At 40.3% G+C, this 20,735-nt stretch overlaps 2 protein-coding genes across 3 annotated transcripts in view; one reads left to right on the top strand and one right to left on the bottom strand.

Moving 5' to 3' along the window:
* The window catches only part of Srrm234 (Serine-arginine repetitive matrix 2/3/4), a 114,477-nt gene that overhangs the window by 9,566 nt on the left and 84,176 nt on the right, over nt 1-20,735 (top strand). For both annotated transcript variants that reach the window (XM_065230371.1, XM_065230370.1), the window contains exon 2: nt 6,741-6,848. In XM_065230371.1, coding sequence (XP_065086443.1) covers nt 6,741-6,848 — 108 coding nt within the window. The remainder of the gene's footprint in view (nt 1-6,740; nt 6,849-20,735) is intronic.
* LOC135708434 (uncharacterized) lies at nt 7,519-20,613 on the bottom strand. Its single transcript, XM_065230546.1, has 3 exons — nt 20,190-20,613; nt 19,674-19,810; nt 7,519-8,386 (listed from the first exon to the last, which is right to left on the bottom strand). Exons 1-3 carry the CDS (start codon nt 20,347-20,349, stop codon nt 7,580-7,582), a joined length of 1,104 nt encoding a protein of 367 aa, XP_065086618.1. The 5' UTR covers nt 20,350-20,613; the 3' UTR covers nt 7,519-7,579.

Raw genomic sequence — 20,735 nt, 5'->3', positions numbered from 1 at the left:
AACTAACCTACACACTTAGTTTTTTCTACCGAGCTCGGCTGTGCAAATCTCGGCAAAATAAGTTTCACTGACATCTCAGCAAAAGTGACATTTGATAGCTGAGTCTCGGATAATGCTTAGCTGAATCTCAGCAAACAAATGAAATGTTTGCTGAGATCTCAGTAAAACTTATTTTGCCGAGATTTGCACAGCCGAGCTCGGTAGAAAAAACTAAGTGTGTAGGCTAGTTTTTTGCCTGCTAACTCTCTAATGCTTTTAGCAACAAAGTGATTCTTACTTTCATCTGCCAATTTGAAGAGATTCTGAAGTTTCTGTTCACTACATGCATGACGTTTCCAAGAAAAAAACCTGCGTCAGATATAATTTGCAAATTAAAAAAAAAATTCTGCGGTGTTTTTGTTCTTCTTACAAATATCTACACACCCGCACAACTTTGACTGTCGACTTTGGTTTGAACTTATTGTTATCATCTTTCTTGTAGATGTTTTTAAACCTAAATTTTCATAAACTGTTCCCTTTTTTATACCGGTAAACGGCAATGTAACATGTGTTAGCCGTACTCACGATATATTATTAGCTGGCAAATTCTCATTTTACGCCCTTCCACCCTGCTCATGCCCTCGATCACATTTCATAAGGGAAGCGTAAAAGAGAAAGAGATATCGCAACAAATTCTTACTATTATACCTGTTTTTTAAGACAAGGAGTGGGAGTTGTTCCACCAACAACCTGATGAGACAGCTTATAGAAGTTACATTCAAATTCAAATCCCTGTTTATACATTTTTCCTTGATTTCGTTGAACTTCGATGAGATTTTTTTGAGTTTGGCATTTATTCCCGAAATTCTCAGTTATTTTTTAAAGTTCACAGTACTTTCCTAATGTTATTAAATTTTACAGACCATCATAAAGTTTGCAAAAAATTCCTCACGTTTAAAGAACTTTTTGCAAAGTATCATTGAAGTTCATATAATGTTGGTATTTTTCACAGAACTCTCTACAATTTTTTTTGGAAATTTGTATGGGCCGTAGACATTTGTCAACCCCCTAAGAGTATACGTAGTTTATGAACAGCCCCTTACCAGGAGGACATTGAACACCCCTTTAGCTCACAAAATGTCCCTGAACTTGGCAAAATTTTCCTGAAGTTTAAAGAACTTCTCTGAAGATCGACGCACATCTTTAAAGTTTGTAGAACTTCCCTGAAGTTCAATAAACTTTTCTCTGCTTCTTTGAAGGAACTTATTAAAAGTTTGCAGAACTTTCCTAAAATTCACTACAGTTCCTTATAGTTTGCAGAATTTCCTAGAAAGTCGCTGAACCTTCCTGAAAAATTTCCTTAGACAAAATATGGGAATTGCAATGAAGCTCTATCAATTCTGTAGTAATTCAAGGTGAGGACTACCTGAACTCACTGGGTAAGAGAAGCTAACCTCATGTGAGTTTCATTCCTGTATTAAAAGGCATTATCGGTTAAACGATTTTCAAACCAATTTGTCTTGGTTGCCAGAATTTATTTTCGATCTCGCCGTTGAGTCAAACATACCATTTTTTTTTAATCCAAGCAAATTTTTCAAGCCTCAGCATGTTTTAGTGGCAAATGCCACCTTTGCCACCTGCTGAGTACGGGACACAAAACTTTCGGTTCCTAATATCTCCTTTATTGAACTCCGGTAAAAATCTTTCAACAATCGCTACTAAAGTGGCTTGATTTTTTTTTAGAGTCGTTTTTTCAAAGCACAAGCAGCGAACTCTCTATTTTCTTCATAAGGTTTTTTTTTTTAATTTTTCCAGATTTTCTACACGATACCTCAAATTAAAAAAAAAAAAACACTCAAAACAGGACAAAAATCAATGCCTACTATGATTACGTAGCTGTCTTGGACTGTCCTGCTCGTTTCTGTCTCTTATACTCTTATGAGAGAAGAGAAATTAAATAAGAAGTTGTTCTAACAACAAATGTTAATTGATTTAGCACAAAGTCGACTTAATCAATACGGATTTTACTTGAGAGTCAAAAAGAACTCTTTAATGCCATTTGGATTAATTCAATCAACTTTTGAACCTTGTTTAACTGATTTGTTCAATTCTTAATAGTTTTGTATCGTCAATAGTTCATATACGCCTTCATAATCGGCTTTGTAACTTCAAAACACTTTTTCTCAAAAAACCCAAGGTGAAATATTTTAAAATCATCACAGATTTGATTGTTAGGATCAATACTAACATCTTGTGAAGGAAAATCTGAGGTACATGAATGTTGCAAAAAAAAAATGCCTTCAGACATAGCGTGTACCGTAGGGATCTTGAATTACTTTCCACGAGCAATCCAACGATAGTGAACTCGACCAAAGTGAGAGGTCTAATCTGCTTATTTTTGCTGGAGGTTTGGCTACTCGAATAGCTTCCCCGGTGTTCAGAATTGTCATTTTGAAGAAGTCGCACATGTCGTATATCAATGTTGAGCGGTTGTCGTCGTGCAGTTCCCCCCAGCCTGTACCGTGAGAGTTAAAATCTCCCAAGATCAACCGAGGCTCAGATAAAACTGAGCAGATATCTGAGAGACTTTGGCGAGAAATCGCGGTTCTCGGAGGAAGATATACTGAGGCATTTACCTCGAATATTAACCTGACATGCAACTACTTCAATGCCTGCCACCGAAGGCAGATCGATTCTGTAGAAGGAATGGAGCTTGTTGATCCCCAGAAGCACCCTCCATACGAATCTGCGCGATCAAGGCCAATAATGTTGAAATCGTGGAAAGCAAGATCGTTGTCTGAAGAGAGCCATGTTTCACAAAGGGCAAATGCATCAGAAAGTGAATTGTTAACTAAAAATTTAAATGTGTCAAGTTTTGGCATAAGACTTCTACAGTTCCACTGAAGAACAGAGATCATATCCCCGACCTCATTCGGAGAATTATCCATCAAAGGATATGATCGATGCAAGGAAGGACCACCTAGAAGCTAGTTGCTTCAAAAGAGTTTTCACCATTGGCAGCACTAAATTAATAATGCTCCTCGTTGAGTCAGAGATATTGAATATACTGAAGAAGCTATCCACAATACCAGAAAACGTGAACATGGGGGCATGTTCTTGCTGATTATTCAGCTGCTTTTCTGGCCGAAAAACTGGGACATCTGCGGTTTTAGAAGTGACGGAAAGTTCTTGTCATAATTACAAGCTTGAAAACCCGGTGGAATGGGGTTCGGTGTATTTCCGTTACCTCGTGATTTTTCAAAGGTGGAAGGGTGGTCCGTACGAGTGGCCTTGCGAGGCTTTTCGGTGTTGTGTTTTTTGCTCGTTTTCTCGTATTGCCTTTAAAGACAAACGGACTACCCTCACCGACCTCTGAGTCAGAGTCTAGATCATCAACTGGCAAAATGGAGAACGTGTTAACGCTTTTTGGTGTGGTCTGAGAAGATGGAGCGGTATTCTTCAAGAGTTCTGCTATAGTTCTCTTGGAGCGAGCTTGCAGAGACCGCTTAATTTTGTCTCCCTGCTGTTTATACCTCGGGCAGTCAGTCAGGGTATGCAGGCTCTCCTTGCAGTACACGCATTTTGGTGGAGCACCGCAAGGGCCCTCTTGATGTTGCTCGCCACACTGATCGCAGCGTGGTTTGTTCGAGCAGTAGTCCGATGTGTGACCAAGTTGTTTACATTTAGAGCAGTTCATTACCCGAGGTACAAACAGACGTACAGGTAGTCGAACCTTGCCTATAGCGACGTAGTGAGGTAACGCTGAGCCCGAAAAAGTCACACGAAACGAGTTCGACAAGGAATACGATTTTTTTTTTGAGCCTACGATGGATACTGACTGCATTTGAAGGCAGTCCAATATCTTCACCTTCGGCAGAGCACGGTTTTTAAAGATTCCGAAGGAATCGGGACCCATGAAATCATCACTAGTCAAACTCGCTTCGGTGACCATTTTTTCCTTTTTTTTTTTTTTTTTCATTATTGTCACTTTAACACTCTTGGGTCATTCGTGACTTGTCCGGGGGTGAGATTTGAACTCGTGACTTTGGCGTGAGAGGTATGGATGTTAACCACTACGCCGGGGTCGCCCCCGACCACTCCTTCAATTACTACCTCACTACTGGGTATGTAGAATCGGTATTCCAATGTAAAAAGCTCGCACGTAACAATTTGGTTAGCCTGCTTCCGGTCGTCAACGGTAACGCGCAGTTTTATTGGTGTCACCTTCAAAATATCGGTAACGGCCGAAAAATGTGTTGTTGATCCTTAGAGATCCTCGTAATGTTCAAAGGTTTTTGTTTGGGCCGGAAAAAAACAACCCATGGGCCTTTCGAGGCTTCTGGGTAAGCCTTTAGGCGGGGGAGCGCAGAGGTTTTCGGGGGCAATGGTGGGGGAAGGGGTGCAGGTGGACGAGGAAGAGATGGTGGGGGTTCTGAATATGGACAAACAAGCACAGATAAATTCTATTCCAACTCATTACTGATGTAAGCTTGATGGCCCTGAAAAGAGCCGTTTTATAGAAGAGGACATCCATGGCCACTTACGCTTGGCGTATTTTGTGTAGGTAACAGCATCACGGACCTCATTTTCCAGGAACACCTTCAGCACACCTCGTAGATCAGACCGGAGATACGGTGGACACCACCATGGCGAGCCAGACGACCGATGGCGGTTATCTCGAAGAACTTTGCGATGACGCTTGGCGCCTCCTTTACCAGACCTTTTCCTCCTTTGCCACGACCAGTCAATTGTTGCTTGTTAGGTGTGAAAGAGTGGACTAGCCACCACCTTCCTACTGCTGCTATTGCTGTTCACCACGCCGTCCGAAGCGAAAATGAGCTAATACCATACAGCAGCGCTCTTTTATATCTTTTCAGGTTAAAGCAGAATGATGTGCAACCAAGTGGTATAAAAGCTACAAAGACTCCTCCCATTATGAGTAGTTTGCTATCAATTTGTGACACTGGCTCTTTTCCTTTTGCGTACACGGCGAATGAGAACGACCCAAATTTGAGTTTAGTTCACTCATAATCGCCAAAAGTGCAGGAACTCAGCGATGAGTAAATTTGTCTCATGGTTTCCTGTGAAAAACCTAAAAAATCTGCCAGAAGGAAATTGACGAAAATTTTATTCAGTCTCGGAGTAGTACCAATAGACTGAGTGAATCCAATCTTTACTTTTCTCAAATTCGGGAACTTTTTCCTGGAAAATCCTGGAAAAACCTGGTAAAACATGAGGCAAATTTACTGATCGCTGAGTTCCTGCACTTTATTTCTTATTTCTGAGATAACTAAACTCAAATTTGGGTCGATCTCATTCGCCGTGATATCACCTTGAAAGATATCGGCGCTGGTGGTTAGCGTGATTACCTCTCACCCCAGCAGGCCTGGGTCCAATCTCAGTCGGCGCCACCGGCATGTTCTAAGGCATAACGTCTCCGATCACGCCTTCCTTTGGGAAGTAAAGCCGTTGGTCCCCGGTTGAGTTGATGGGTCGATTGGTAGGGTTCAGGTGTGGGAGCTGCCTCCCTGGCGTCGGTAGCATTGGAGCTCAGTACGGAAAACAAATCTCGCGTCACTTTTCAATAGGTCCTATCTACATTGATCGATTCTCTTCATCGACACTCTCTTTCGTAGATAACTCTGCTTCACAAATGTTTCCTGTCGTCTTCGTCGAATTAGATGCTAGATTGTTGCTTCTTCCATCGAAAATATCCGGCCGTGGCGATTCAAAGTTGATCAAGGTTGATCAAAATAATTTGTACACCTGCTTCCAGTTTAATTACATGAGCATTTTGTGTGGTCGTTGGTTCTGAATATGGACAAACAGGCAGATGAATTCTATTCCTACTCTTTATTTACTGTAATAAGCTTGGTGGTCCTGAAAAGAGCCGTTTTGTTGCCAAAGTTGGTGATGATTTAACCTCCGAAACCAAACAGAGTGCGTCTCTGTCATTTCAAAACGTAGATGACATCCATGGCTGCTTACGCTTGGCGTGTTTAGTGTAGGTAACAGCATCACGGATCTCATTTTTCAGGAACACCTTCAGCACACCTCGTAGATCAGACCGGAGATACGTCAGACACCGCCACGGCGAGCCAGACGACGGATGGTGGTTATCTCGAAGAATTTGCGTTTGGTTCTGAATATGGCGATGAGTGTGCAAAATATTACGCTATTCCACCCTCACTATTCGCACGCGTCCGAGGATCGGAGGCGAATGCCACGAATGCCAATAGTTTCTTGTTGAAAATCAACATTCGGAAGCATTGTTATCGATGCGTAGCCATATTTCTGATCGATTGGTGATAAAATTATTGAAATTGTACCAGGGGCAGCTGAGTTATTAACGTTCAAAATCTTTCTTAATTTGTTACATGTTCAATTTTCGGTTTTCACAAAGTGTATCCCCATATAGAAATCAAAGACGTAGTCCTACGTCAAAAAATGATCATGATGACCCACCCTAATGATCATGAGTTTCATTATACAAATAATGTTCATGCTCATAGTTTGTCCGCGGCATAAGGGCCCATAACAATTCTGGAAAGGTTTCTTTGGCTGCGCCAGTGCTTCTCTCTTGTCAGCCCTGATTTCCAGGACGACCCACCACAAACCGCAAAACAAATCACCAATGTCATGAATGCAAGAAGCAAGCAGTATCTAGCCGTTTACCATAATCCACAGCACACAATAAAACCAATCAAACCACCATATCTAATCTCCCTGTTTCCTTTGCTTTCGCCATTATAAACTTGCAGACTCGGCCAAGAGGAAGTTCGTGCCAAAGTGGAACTGTACCGCTCGAAGCTGATGAACCAAGGAACCCCAGCGGCGGACCAAGCAAAGGACGAATTCGGACGAATAATGTAAGTACTCCTTCCTCGCCCATCAGCCACGGAAAAGAAGTTTTCCCCATTTCCCCGGTTGGGCATATGCATAGCTAATTGTCAGTGAAGCACCCAGACAGGAAGGGGAAACCCTCCAAGCACCGAGAGCCGTTCGTTGACCATAATGAGTAATTTGATCCGAAACTACCGCAACCCGAAATAGGGGATTGCTGCATTATTGAGACTCACTCCAACACACTCACGCACACACACAAACTATTCGGTCGGTGCGGCATTAATGAATATGTTAATTGGCTGTTATGGTTTTTCGTTTGGCTCATAAAATGCCACTTGAGCTGTGTTTTTCGGTAACTGGGCCAATCAACCATGTGCCAGCTTGTGTATAGTATACTAATAAATATCGGGGGGAAATTGTTTTATTCGTTTCGTTCCGAGCGACGTCGAATCGATTTTCCGCAAAAGCCTTCATTGTTTGCCGGTGATGGCGCGGTTGACCTACACACAGCCAAAGCAAGTTGAAGTTGTTGGACTGATTTTTGTTTTTCGGGTGGATAAAATTAGAATGCAGAAGGAAATTTGTGGTGACGACCGACGCGACGGTGAAGCTAATGTCATACAATAGAATGCAGAAACGCTATTGATAGGGACGAACATCGCTACAGCTTAGAATTGTGTGTTTATTGGATTTTTTTTTTCTTAAACTATCATTATCTTAACTCGACTCAGTACTGTTCTAAAAACACACCCGTTCAATTGCCATCGATCAGGATGGATCCCATGGATCCCTCGTCAGCGCCGTAGATGTTCATCGATTCCTCGCTGAAGCTCTCGGCCTGCGTGGGAGTCCTGTTGAACTCCCGCGGATCGGTGCCATAGTCCAGATACTGCTGCTGCATCACCGATATCCCGACGGTGCTCATCTCGGCGAACGTCCGTTGCGTCTGACTATCCGGAACGAACGTCGGCCGTTGGGCATTGAACTTGGTTTTGTACCGAAGCCGCTGGTTCACGTACCGATCGTACAGCTTTCCGGTTGGATTCTTCCGGATCGTGTTCCGCGGGCAGTAGAAGGTTTCGATCTGCTCGGACGGGAACAGCTGGATGATCACCTCGGCGTAGTGTCGCATCATTGCGTGCGTGAAGGTGATGTTGAAGACCAGGAACGGTTCCACGACGACGTGCGTCAGCTCGGTCAGAGCCTTCTTGTCCAGGTGGTGATTCTCGGCGTAGAAGTTCAGTACCCAGCGTCCCGATCGGCTGCCCTGGAGGAAAGCGGTCAGCGCTTCCGGGGTGATCTGAATGGGCAGATTGCCGGCGTCGGAAATCACGTTACCGGCGGTGTTGGCCACCTGGGTAGGCGTCATCGAGGACGAAGTGGACGTGGATGACGAGGCGATCCCGGAAAGATTACGGGTGTCCGGTAGGATGATGTTTGGTGTGGCGACCTCGTGGACGAGGGAGTTGCTGGTGGTGATGCGAGGTTTCTTCTCCAGATCTAGCGGGTCGACGGAGTGACGTTCGTAGCGCCGTTTTGGTGTTGGCTGTTCCGGGGAGTTCTGGAAGATAAATTAGCGACGATAATGGGTTAAGAGTTTCAAATCTTTCACAGGTAGTGTGGAATTATTCAAATATTGGAATAGAATAGAACAAGGGACAATTATGCGTTCACCGGCAGCACATTTCTTAAATTCATCATATCATCGCCGTCGCCGGGTTTGAATGGTTATAAAACATCTCGATCTCAGTGGCCTAATGGCGATCGTTTTTACTTATCGAGCGGAAGATCGTGAAAGATTAAAAATGTGGGTTATGTCGGTAACTCGTCGTGTTTCGTGTGATAGTTACCGTCGTCGTCGTTGAGCTTGAATGGTATTTACATCAACTCGATCATAAAAGGTGTGTTGTGTTGTTATATAAGGAGCTCAATGGCCTTAGAGCGACCGTTTTTGCTTACAGAGCAGAATATATCAAATTATGGAGGCGTTAGAATCGTATCCTTGATTCGCGTGCCATTCTGGATGCAAGATGGGAACCTCCTTTATCAAACTATGTGGCAAAAACAGCGCAAAATCTATTTATAAAGCTGTGGCTATCAAAAGAGAAAGTCGATGAAGAGAATCGATCACAGTCACTTACACCCCTTTCCTTCTAACCCCCTCAAGTGTAGTCTCAGTATCTCAAGATATTTGAGAAAATGTATCATGGATTTTCGTTATGAAGATTGCAAAATATCTTCAGAGTTACTTTCAGGATTCCCCTCAATATTCGTACGATTCTCTCGGCTATTCTCCATAACAGTCTTGGAATTATGTGCAGAACATTCTCTCCACAAAACTTTAGAAATTTACTCTACATCCTTCTTCGTATTCTTAATGGTTCTTGCGGTGATTTACCTAAATTTCTCTCCATAACTTTTTTTTTCAAAATCCTTCTATTCCTCAGAAAGATTTTGGTATATGCTTTAAAATTTAGAAAGTATTCTCCCTAATATTCCATGGATTTCATCTCGGAATTCCACGAGAATTTGCCTCAGAACTCGGTTGAAATTCTTCGAAAAATGCCCTTGAGAGAATCTTTTGGGATTTTCTTGAAATTCTCTTTGGAAAGCTCTTGAACCTTTCATAGAATTTCGTTTGTTAATTTCTCGTGATCTTCTTAAGCTAAAAAAAAATACAAGGATATATGCTCAGAATTCCATTTGAATTTGTCTCTTTGGAGCTCTCTCGTCAATTAATTGAAATTCCCTGTGATACATTTTCTTAGGAATTCCCTTAAAACTATCTTCAAATTAATTTAACATCCCCTGAAATTCTAGTCAAAATCCCCACAACAGTACCTTTAGAATCAAGTAGTACCAAGTTAGTTTGTTAGTTCTCTTTACAATGTTATTGAAATACTTCGCAAAATAACCTGAAACTTAAATTTCAGTTAAATTCCTATGCAATTCTTTTTTTTTAACTTTATTAGAGAGATTTTTAGTCGTCGGCTAGTTATCTCCCTATGCAATTCTCCTCAAAACTCATTTGGCATTCTCGTCAAATGTTCTAAATAATACTTCAAAGTGTCAGAAATTCAGCGGCCACCCTGTTATTAAGGGCGATGTCAGGATTGTAGCCATAAAGTCATTAGGGTTAATCCACTTTCTCTTCTCCGAATCCCTTTTGAATTTTCCCTGAAATCCCTTCAGATTTGCTTAAGATTTCCCTGGAATTCTATTCAAATTTCTCGATAGTAGTCTCTTCAAAACTACCTTAGAATTGAGGAGGTTAGAAGGAAAGGGGTGTAAGTGACTTTGATCGATTCTCTTCATCGACTTTCTCCTTTGATAGCCACAGCTTTATAAACAGATTTTTCGCTATTTCTGCCACATAGCTTGATAAAGGAGGTTCTCATCTAGCATCCAGAATGGCACACGAATCAAGGAATGTGTTTGCAGCTGCATTATCAACGAAAGAGAAAGTCGATGAAGATGATCGATCAACGTCACTTACACCCCTTTCCATCTAACCCCTTCAACTGTTCTTAATAATTCTCGCATGAATTTTCTTTAATTTCTCCAAAAAATGTCTTCACAATTCGCTTGGAATATTCATCGGAAATCTCTTGGTATGCCATGATTAGTTTAGAAAAGTGTTCTCCCAACATTTCGTCGGAATCCACCTCAGAATTCGATCGGAATTTCCTTGAAATGCTTCTCAAAACGCTGTTGAGAGGATCTTGTGGAATTTTCTTGGAATTAAATTGAAACTCTCCATTGAGTTCCCCTGCAGATTTCATCAGAATCTCCCGGAACACTAATCAGAAATGATGATGATGATGATGATGATGATAGTGGTCTACCACTCATTGCATGATTGTCATCAGCAAATTCGCTGTATGAAGGGCCAAACACGAATGAATGGATTGATAGGCAATTCGCCTATTCTTTTCCTTGGTACAGTTAAGAATCTCCTTCCAACAACTTGATCAGCCAGTTGGTCAGAAAACGAGCCATCCAACAGGAAGATACCCCAATTAATGGGGAGAAGAGCCCGCCCTTTATCCACGAAAAGTTAGCAACAACGAGTTGACATCTTCACTCTCCCCATCCAAATCGCTTCAATTGGGTGCCTTGATTGTTCCTCCTCATCCCAAATTTTTGATATATAGTAATATGTAATATAATAATCAGATAATCAGAAGCACAACGTCTACAAAAATATGCGAGTCGATTGAAATCTGCCGATGAGGACTAATTTGATTCTTAATATAGAAGTGTAGATGCATAGGTGAAGGATAAGAGAAAGGAGAGTCGAAAGGTGCAGAATTAGAAGTCGTCGAGATTGAATGCGCATGTTTAAATATCGTTGATCTAATTATCTATCATAGAATATTTCAAGATAGAGCTGGAGTTAGAGCGTAACAGCTTTTGTAAACAATGACTTCTTTCGATGATGTCTTCAAAGTCAAGGCTCGCCCACGCAAATCAACATCACCATCAGGTAGGGTAAGACTACCCCTACCCGACGGTAATGCAGATTTGCGTCAGCATGCCTTGAATTCCTAGAAATCATCGGGAGAAGTCATTGTTTACAAAGCTCTATCTAGATTTGTATTTCGTCTAGTTATGACTCCTGGAACACTACTCATAAATATGCTCGAAATTCCCTGCCGGGAAGCTCTTAAAAAATCGCTCAAAATTTTTAGCAATTCTCCGAGCAATTCGCTTGAAACTAGCTTATAACTAGCTAGAAATTTGGGGGTGGGGGATTCTCTAATTTTGAAAAATATATTGATTACTACACGTCATCTGAAAGAGCTTCGTATTCTGAGCACAACCATGCTTTTATTCGATCCCATTTACTTCCATCTCGATTCGAATCACCAAGATTTAAAGCAACTTCACTGCAACAAAGTACCACCGAGGGGCGCTAAGCTGGTGAATTTTGCTAACATCATCGCACTTATTTAAAATAGTTCCACAGTGCTTCAAAATTGACGAAATTTTGGATTCCAGTTCCATTGGCTATTACGACAGTATGTACTCCTAAATAATTCAATTTAATTTCAAAATCACATCTAAGTACACGATTAAATTCTTGGCTAATAGGGGAAATTGATGTAATGTCGGCCTAAGTGCCCCATACATAAATTCAGCAATCGACTAAACGTTCATCTAGATAAAATTGATAAATAGCAGCTTTTTAGCGATGGACCCAATCTTAGATCCATAGGCCAACATTAGAGCCATTTCCCCTATGAGTGAATTTAGAAATTTTGAATTTTTCTGACGTTCTGTAATTCAAAATATCCCTATTTAGATGGTCCCTTGAATGTCGAGTAGTGAGAGAGTTGACTGATATGTGTTGTTGTTGTTGTTGTTTATTTCTGTACGGACCAGCTAGAAGGGTACACGGTCGATCAGACCGACTCATTTTCGGCAATAGTGAATTTACTCAGAAGTGGGATGAACTTTCTGGCCTTATCCAGCTGGTGCTTCTCGAGTGTGAGGGGGATCGATGGATGTTTCACTCAGCCTATTAGTATACTACTAGACTAAGTGAGATTTTCATGGATTTTTCTCATATCCGAGAGGTTTTTTGCTGGTTTTCCACGGCCGGAAAATTCGGCTCACTTTTGAATAAATTTGGGTCAATATCAGTAAAACTAGAATGGAACACAAGAAAAGCGATACTGTATATGAGGTTTATCCTAGGCTACTATTGCAGAAAATCGTAACTGATAGATCTCGGGTGGAACGCTTCGTAATATTTAGAAAAAAAATAGGACGCACGCTTGATCCAGTTTGGGATACATTATTGATTGCTTTCGAGAATTTCATGTTAATATCGTGTTTAATTAGGGCTTAAACAATCGTCACGTCGGTCACAGCTTGTTACGATGCAAGAGGCACGATAGCCTGAAGAGCAAATCGAAACATTGAACGTCGCGTGAAAGGGGAAGTTAATGAAGGCCTAATTGCTTTTTCGTAGCTTTTGGTTTTCGGAGTTGAAAAATTGTCGATTGCAGTGGCAGAAAAACGCGATCCCAGGTCCTTTCATATCAAAGAGATTTATGGTCAAATCGATTGTCGTCTGTGCCGGGTTTGAATGGTTACAACAACTCGAGTAACGGTATGATGTGATTTGAGGGGCTCGGTGACCTTAGAGCGACCATTTTTGCTTACTGAGCAAAACATCATGAGTCTCAGGCCCATCCACATTCAAGATTCGTTAGTCGCTTTATTTGTTAATATGACTACATCGTAATAATAACAAACTCGATGATTGAAAAGGAGCTCGTTTGCCTAGTGGCAAACGTTTTTGCTTACTGATCGTTAGGCTATCAATTCAGCTTATCGTTTACCAAAACGAACCCTGCTGCAAACCCAACCCTGTTACCCAACAACCCAGTGATTCCTCGTGGAAGTGGAAAGAAATGCTTGACTTCCATTCAAGTGAGTGTCACTTCAACACATTCCTACCCATTCCTTTTTTGGCCTGCATTCGGACGCGGCCATCGCTGGTATTGCCCAGTTTAAGATCAACAGTTTTTACACATTAAGGATCATTGCTAGTCCCAAGCATCGTCTATTCGTTCTGTGTAATTACAGCTGATCTGGCAGTAACAGAGTAGCAATCGTGGGCGGTCAATCATGCTCATGCTCAATAGGTACTGTGTGGCAAGGAAAATGGTACTCTATAGTCAAAATAATTTAAAATCCTCGATCGGACGCCAGAGAAAGAATCCTGCATTGCTTTAAATTTGCCTTTATCGATTGATGGCATCCTAGTAGCTACCAACTTTAAAATTTTGATAAATTGCAGAAGAATTCAAAACTAAACTATTTCTTTCAAAGTGTTTTTATGTTACGTCATACGCGACGTTTGCGATTTTCAGAGTTGGTTGGAAATGCTATCGAACATGAAGCTTTCGCGTGATAATTTATTAGCTAGAGAATGGTCTTAGAAGATGATAGGTAGATAGTTCCGTTTGCGTTCCGATAGTTCCGTTGAAAATAAGCGAAGGCTTGCACTGTCGCATTAATGGCTCTTCGCTCATTTTAAACTTCTATTCAATTTTCATACTGCCGTACTCTAACGGAACTATCTACCTATCCTCTTCTAAGACCATTCTCTAGCTAATAAATTATAAGTTCGTGATTCTCCGACCCACTCCCTTTCCCGTTCAGCTGGAAAATCATACGAAATCGAGTTGTCGTACTATGAGCGCTTCTTATTCGCTTTTAGTCTATCCGTATTTCGAAGCATGGAGAGAGCATTGGAGAAAGCACAGGTTTGATAATCGTAAAGTTCGTGGTTCGAGTCCAGTCGGCAATCATTCAATGTTGGTAGACCACCTTTTCTGGGGTGCTTTACTGGTATAAGATTTACCACCGGACCCGAGTCCTGACAACTTCAAACTAGGGGAACAGGAGTTTTCAGCATTCAAAGTAACACATTTTAGTTTAGTAAGTTACTTTTTTTGCCTTGGTCATAGTGATAAGAAGGGTAGTGACCACCCTCGTTATGAATTTTTATATTGTACTAGCTGAGTGTGCCCGGCCTTGCTCGCGGGATTCAATATAAGCTTAAGTTTATGCGCCAATTAAAAAAAAAGCATGCTATATTTGACGTAGCCCCCCCCCCTCTTATCTAAGGGGCAACTCCCCTTTTTTGTCTAAAGGACTATCCCCTATGACCTCCACATGCTAAATTTGGTTCCATTTGCTTCAGTAGTATGGGAGCCCCCCCCCTTACATAATGGGGAGGGGTCTCAAACCATCATAAGAACCTTTCCCGGCACCAAAAACCCCTGCATACAAATTTTCACGCCGATCGGCCGATAGATATTTCAAATTAAATATATTGCGTGGTTAATACCTCCCTTCCTGTACAATTCAACTCAAAATAAATTCAACTTATAATTATTTTAGAAATGGTCAAAACTGCGCAAAATTAGGCCTTAGGTGCGCAGAATTAGGGTTCTTTACGGTATAATCCTTTTCCCTTTGTCCTTCTCCTTTTCCTTGCTCACTTCTCTTTTCAGAAAGCGAGTAATGGCGCCAGAACTATAACAATCTAGGGCAAGAGTTGGTGCTCATGTCCTAACCGTCAGAGGAAAATGGGGTATCACTGAACCTTTCTACGACCAACCAATCTTATAATTACCAAAAAGCGGAACGTACGGCACGAGATATCCAATGGATTCTGAAGCATCGTGTGGCCCGATGATGTTTTCTGAATCATCTTGCCCCTTAAATGCCGCACAGTAGGCCTGGCCGTTTTGATATGTTTGACGCATCTTCGATGTGAAACATACATAAAATATCCATCATTTTCCATTATGCTTTCAAGAACTGACTGTATTGGTGTTAGATTAGATTAGATATGGCCAATTAGAGGAGCCTCTTCTTCTTCTAGACTTCCTACACTTCTGTAGCGAGCGTTTTGCCAGCCCTCAACTTTGTGTTTTAGATGAACTTCCACAGTTGTTAATGGAGAGCTTTCTGTGCCATCCAATGGATGAACTTGTATGTTGTGTGGCAAGCTCTGATGTTCTATGCCCAAGGAAGTCAAGCAAATGTCCAACCCAAAATAATACCTTGCCTTTACTGACTAGGCTTTCTGAGGTCCCTAACTATCGTGCACAAGATGAAAGCAATTTCATTAGATTTCTGAGATTTTTTTTTTCCTGTAAGGACTAATTTGATTAAGTTCATTCAGCGGACAAAGAGTTGTTGTCGAATTTTGAAACATTGTACCATGTCAGGGCTGGTAGCAAGCCACTTTATAGTGACTTGGTCACTTTTTTCAATCCAGTCACTAAAAAGTCTCCTTTTTGAACGCTTAGTCACTAAAGTCACCTTTCCTTGTAATCAGTTACTATTTTCAACTTTTTTTTAGCGTGAATTTATTTCAAGATTGATCATTCTTTGCTTTGTGACGTTTAATAGTCTTTCTCTATCTACAGGGTGCCTAAATAAAATTTCCTGAGTTTTTCCAGAACTTTAATGGATAAGAAAGCTATTTTTAAATGCGTTCAAAATATGCTTTTTTGGAAGATCGAAAACAACAGTAATTAACTCAAACTTTTTTAAGACATGGCAATCAGTTTTATATAAACAGCTTTACAATCAAATCCATTGAATGTTGAAGTTAAGCACTTGCTTAATTTCTCACTCAAAAACGCACTTAATTTAAGTAAGTCCAAGATTTTAAAATATTCAATGTCTTGAAGTTTCGTATTCCAAGTACAATTTCAAGATATTGAAAAATTTCAAAGTGCCTGAATTAAGAAAAACAAATAAATAATTTATTTCAAGTTTGTTATTAACTTTATGAAAGATTAGAGATCTTCATCGTTGTCCTATTAACTTCTTCTTCTGAGGAATAAAAGGAAATGCTGAGAATTTCGGGGAAGCTCACACTGTTAACACACTGAAAATATGGGGAACTTACTGGAAGCTTTAAGATCCTCAAATCGGTTCTTTTAACAGCCGAAAAATTTTCATGAAGTCCCTAGAATTTCAGAGCACATAATAGGTGTTAAGCGAACTTGATAAATTAGGGTATTGTGCAAGTTCTAAGCACCTCCGAAAAGCTAGATCTAGAGATCTTTGGGGAATTTCCGATCTTAAAAGCAGTTCCCGTAACTATAGTCCAAACTTTTGGGGGAGTTAAAACATCAATAATTGTAAATTTAGAAAAATTGCGAGAATTTCAGGGAAGTACAGAGACCATCAGAGAATTTATGAAAACTTCAGAAATATTTCAGGAACTTCACAGACGTCCATATAATTTCTGGGAAATTTATCTTCAATAGAATTGAGAGCTTTAAGCAAGCTTCTAGAACATCAAGACAGATCAGAGAATCAAAGGGCAGTTCAATTGATTTCATGGAAATTGTAGAATCCTTCGGATACTTCAGCAAACCTCCGAGAGAATTTCTGGGACGTGATAAAAATTATATGAACATCCGGAAAACGTGAGAGTATTTTCAGGGTGTTTTATCATGGAGATTTCAAGAACTTTTAAAAATGCGAAAATTTAGCTAAGTTGATATTAGAGAATATTTTTTTCCATTAATTAAAAAAATGCGAGAACTTTTAGGTAATAAATTTAGGTAGTTTCGTGATATTCAGCAAAGTTCCGAGTACTTCGAGGACGATCAGATAGCTTCAGAATAATCCCATTAACTTAAGCAAATTTGCAGCAACTTACAAGGAATTCCGTGGAATTATGGGGTATTCCAAGAATTCTATGATTGATTCGAAAACGTCAGAGAATTTTGAATATATTTATCAGAAAATTTGCCTGATTATTAAACAAATTTAGATAACTTCAGGTAAGCATAGATTAAATAAGAAAATAAGAGAGCGTTGGAATACTTAAGGAAAATTGTCGAATCTTCAAGGCAAATCAATTAATTTCAGTAAAGCTGCGGTTTCTTAATATATACTGATAAATTCAGGGCAGTCTGGAGAACTTTGAAGATATCCAGTAACCGTTTAGGCAGTTTTAATAACACCAGGAAAGTCTAGACTATTGAAGAAGTTTTAAAATAGTGTCGATAATTTAATGGAAGTTTCATGCATTTCAGAAATTTTTTGAGAACTTCAGAGAAAATCATAGAACTTTATTAATTATTTCATTCGAATTTCATGAAAATTGCGGAATCACAAAGGTTCCAGAAATATGGAAAAACTTAACGTAAACTTCACAGTGGTCTTCAGAAACATTTCGAGAACTTCATAGAAATCTATGGAGCTTAAGGGGAGATCCGCGAACTTCAGGAATTTTTATGAACATTAGCAAAATGCGGGAGCTTTTGAAAGAAGTGAAGTAAGCTCCGAAAATCGGAGGAATTTCGAGGGGAGTTCAGTTCCATTTTCAGATAACTTCAGAGACGTTTAAAAGTTAATTGAAGTCTTCGCATAAGTTCAGAAGTTTACTGAAGCTTAAACATTTTTAACACGGTTCAATTAAATTCAGCGCAGTACAACAAGCTTCATGAGAACTGCAAAAAAATTAGAGAAGTTTTGAGAATTTCTGAAAAGAACAGAGAACTTCAGAGCAGTTCCGTTAACATTAGAGAAGTCACATAATTTTTAAAGAAGTTTAGAGAACTTCAGCGAATTGTTAATCCTTTAGAGATTCAGGAGAAAACATTTAGGAAATTTTAGGAAGTCCTCAAAAGTTCAGGGAAGTTTAAGAATTTGATGAGAAGTGTTGTGAGGCTCAGGCTAGTTTCTCAAACTACAAAAAAACTTCAAGACGGTTTCATTAACTTCAGGAAAAATTTGGGAACTTTTAAGTAGTTCTGAAAACCTCGGAATAGTATATTCCATATTCAACGGAGATTTTCGTTGAAATATTCCTCAAAATTTTGATGAAGCTACCCGGAAAAAAATAACCATACAATTACCATAAAATAAAATACAATTACAAACAAATCTACTGCCAACAATCGATCTTATTGTGTTTATAAAGTACACGAAATTTTAACATATTTTTATTACAATAGATGTACAATATGTCCCATATAGTAAGAGTTTTCAACAATACTATTAATGATAAATGGCTCAAGATACATAACGACCCCCTTTTTCTATTGTGTATTCCCCAATTTACCATAGATTCTATTGTAGAAACAATATTGTATGGTTACAATACATTTCATTGTACCTCTACGGTTCTTTTTTTTATGGGTATCCTCCAAATCTACTATCCTCCGATTTGTACTTTCGTAAAGTTGTCATAGCTCGTTTTCTACTCTCTATATGCAATTTTCACACTGTCGTACTCTAAGCGGAACTATCAATTCTATATTTTCATCTCCTTATCTATCGTATAAAAAATATCACCTTAGTCTGTTATTTGAAATTAGCATCTTCAACATTAACTACAAGTCACTATTTGGTCACTTATTTCATCAACATGGTCACAAAAATCACTATTTTTAACGGCAGTGATTGCTACCAGCCCTGCCATGTCCAGGTTCTTAAGGCATGCCTTATGGAATTATTTAGATTTATCTGACTCAGTGTGTTCATGAAAAGTATGCAGAATTTGCAATGTTTCGCGACACGAACAGATCCTGTAATGTTGTCGCCGGAAGGTTTTTAATTAGTTTTGCAATTTTTATGTTTGCTTATTTTTCGAACAAAATTTGTCTCCCCAAATGCATTGCGTCTAGAAAATCATCTCGTGTAGGTTTTATACAAAAACATGCTTGAAACTAGCAACAATTACCAAGTACATTTACTGTACTGTAGCTTTAACTTCGATTTCCAGTAGGTCACTGTAAGATAAAAGTACCCAAAAGTAAATACTTTTCACTCATCTCGGCACTATACTGCAGGAACCCAAAAGCAGGTAAAGCGGGTCAAAGTAGTTTTCATTTACATGTGTGCAATTCTTATGGAATTTTCCACTAGATTTCTACCTAAAAGTAAGTTAGTTGTACCCAAATGTCGGTAAATATGATTATACTCAACGTTGGGTTCCCACACTTTACCACCCCTGTTAGGTAGTTTTGCTCCTCCGTTTTTGACAACATTAGAAGGAGAAAAGAAGACAAACTAGTCAAAAGTAGGTAAAAGTGAGCTGGCCGTTGGGTACTTTTTTCTTACCGTGTATTTTCATTGGAAGTTATTCTGCAAGTCGAATGACGTGTGGTAGGTAATTGATTCTATTTAAACGCTCACGTAGGTGACGTGAATTGCTCAGAATCACCCCCATCAATCGTACCTACGCTGCATAATCCAATACATCGAACCGCCAATAATCGATCAACGGAAACAACGGCTAAAACAACAACAACAACGGAACAAAAGCTTACAACCAATAATAATCCACTTACCCAGTGCAGTCCCTTTCGCCACTCGCGCAACCGATGCCGCAGCAGTATCTTCTGTCCGATGGCTCTGTCGTCGTTGAATATGTCATTCAGATCGTGCTCCTCAATCACTTCCAAACATTCGACCGAAACTCCACAATCTTCCTCCGATCCCAAGCGAGAAAACAGACGTGTGTTGTGCACCCATACAAATGGAACCGAGAATAGTAAGAGAGAAGAAAAAACACAAACGTTAAGAATGTACCGTCGTGCACATGGTTATAAATATTTATGATGATTTTATGTTCAAACATACAATAGACGTTTTTGAACATTTCAGTCGGAGTCGGTTTGCTGCCAGCCAGACTCTCATTGCTCTAGCGCGTGGTAGATCTGCAGCAGCCACAGCAATGTGACATGCGCGTGTGAAAATTATGGTAAACTCGTTGGAAACGGGAAATCGTCTTGTTTCAGTGTAATGTAAACGTTGCTATTTTGTTTTTGAAAATTCGCTACGGAAATAGTATAGGAAGTACTTACACATCAATCGATTCAGGGTGGTCACTTTGAGACCCCACTCGTTCCGGACCAGATTTTCCAGGGCGAAGCGCTCGAAGTCGTCCAGTTCATCCTTGAAGATCCCCGCCGGAGCCGGATTCTGTCCGTTGGCCATTGCGATGGTACTGCTGCTGTGCGACATTGACCCCCGAAGCCGAGAAACCCCTGAAGTGCCAACCCCAACCTACCAACCAACTAACCAGTATTGTAGAATTAAAATGGCGAGCGCCGTGTTAAAAAAAGCATCACCTACTACGACCACTGCTGAAAATAAACTGACGACTGGTTGGTTGCCTCTCGCTCGGTCTGGTAGAATGCTACTGGCTGATGGTACGTGACTGTTGAATTTTATTATTATTATACCCCACTGGTTTTTGCTCTCGCTCTGGCCACAGCCGCCGTCCGCCGCTCCGGACCGACCAACGGTGGAGGAAAGATGAGAAAATCTCTGTTCTGAAAGGCGAGCGCAGCAAGGAAGGAACGGGCTGACGACGACGCACTTGAGACGCGGGAAAGAAGAGCGAGAAG

The sequence above is a fragment of the Ochlerotatus camptorhynchus genome, unplaced genomic scaffold (genome assembly GCF_037179485.1).
Source record: "Ochlerotatus camptorhynchus isolate MF236.1 unplaced genomic scaffold, CSIRO-AGI_Acam_v1.1 ptg000330l, whole genome shotgun sequence".
In the NCBI taxonomy this organism is placed as follows: Eukaryota; Metazoa; Arthropoda; class Insecta; order Diptera; family Culicidae; genus Ochlerotatus; species Ochlerotatus camptorhynchus.
The sequence above is the reverse complement of the archived record's forward strand: the minus strand, read 5'-3'. Positions and strand labels throughout refer to the sequence as shown.

Bases quoted from the DNA above. Each gene is read 5' to 3' on its own strand.
- LOC135708434 (XM_065230546.1), bottom strand. From the start codon at position 20,349: ATGTCGCACAGCAGCAGTACCATCGCAATGGCCAACGGACAGAATCCG. The intron at 19,811-20,189 runs GTAAGTACTTCC...GATCGGAGGAAG, and splicing joins CACCCTGAATCGATTGATGT to ATTGTGGAGTTTCGGTCGAA. The intron at 8,387-19,673 runs GTAAGTGGATTA...TTTATCTTCCAG, and splicing joins GGCGAAAGGGACTGCACTGG to AACTCCCCGGAACAGCCAAC.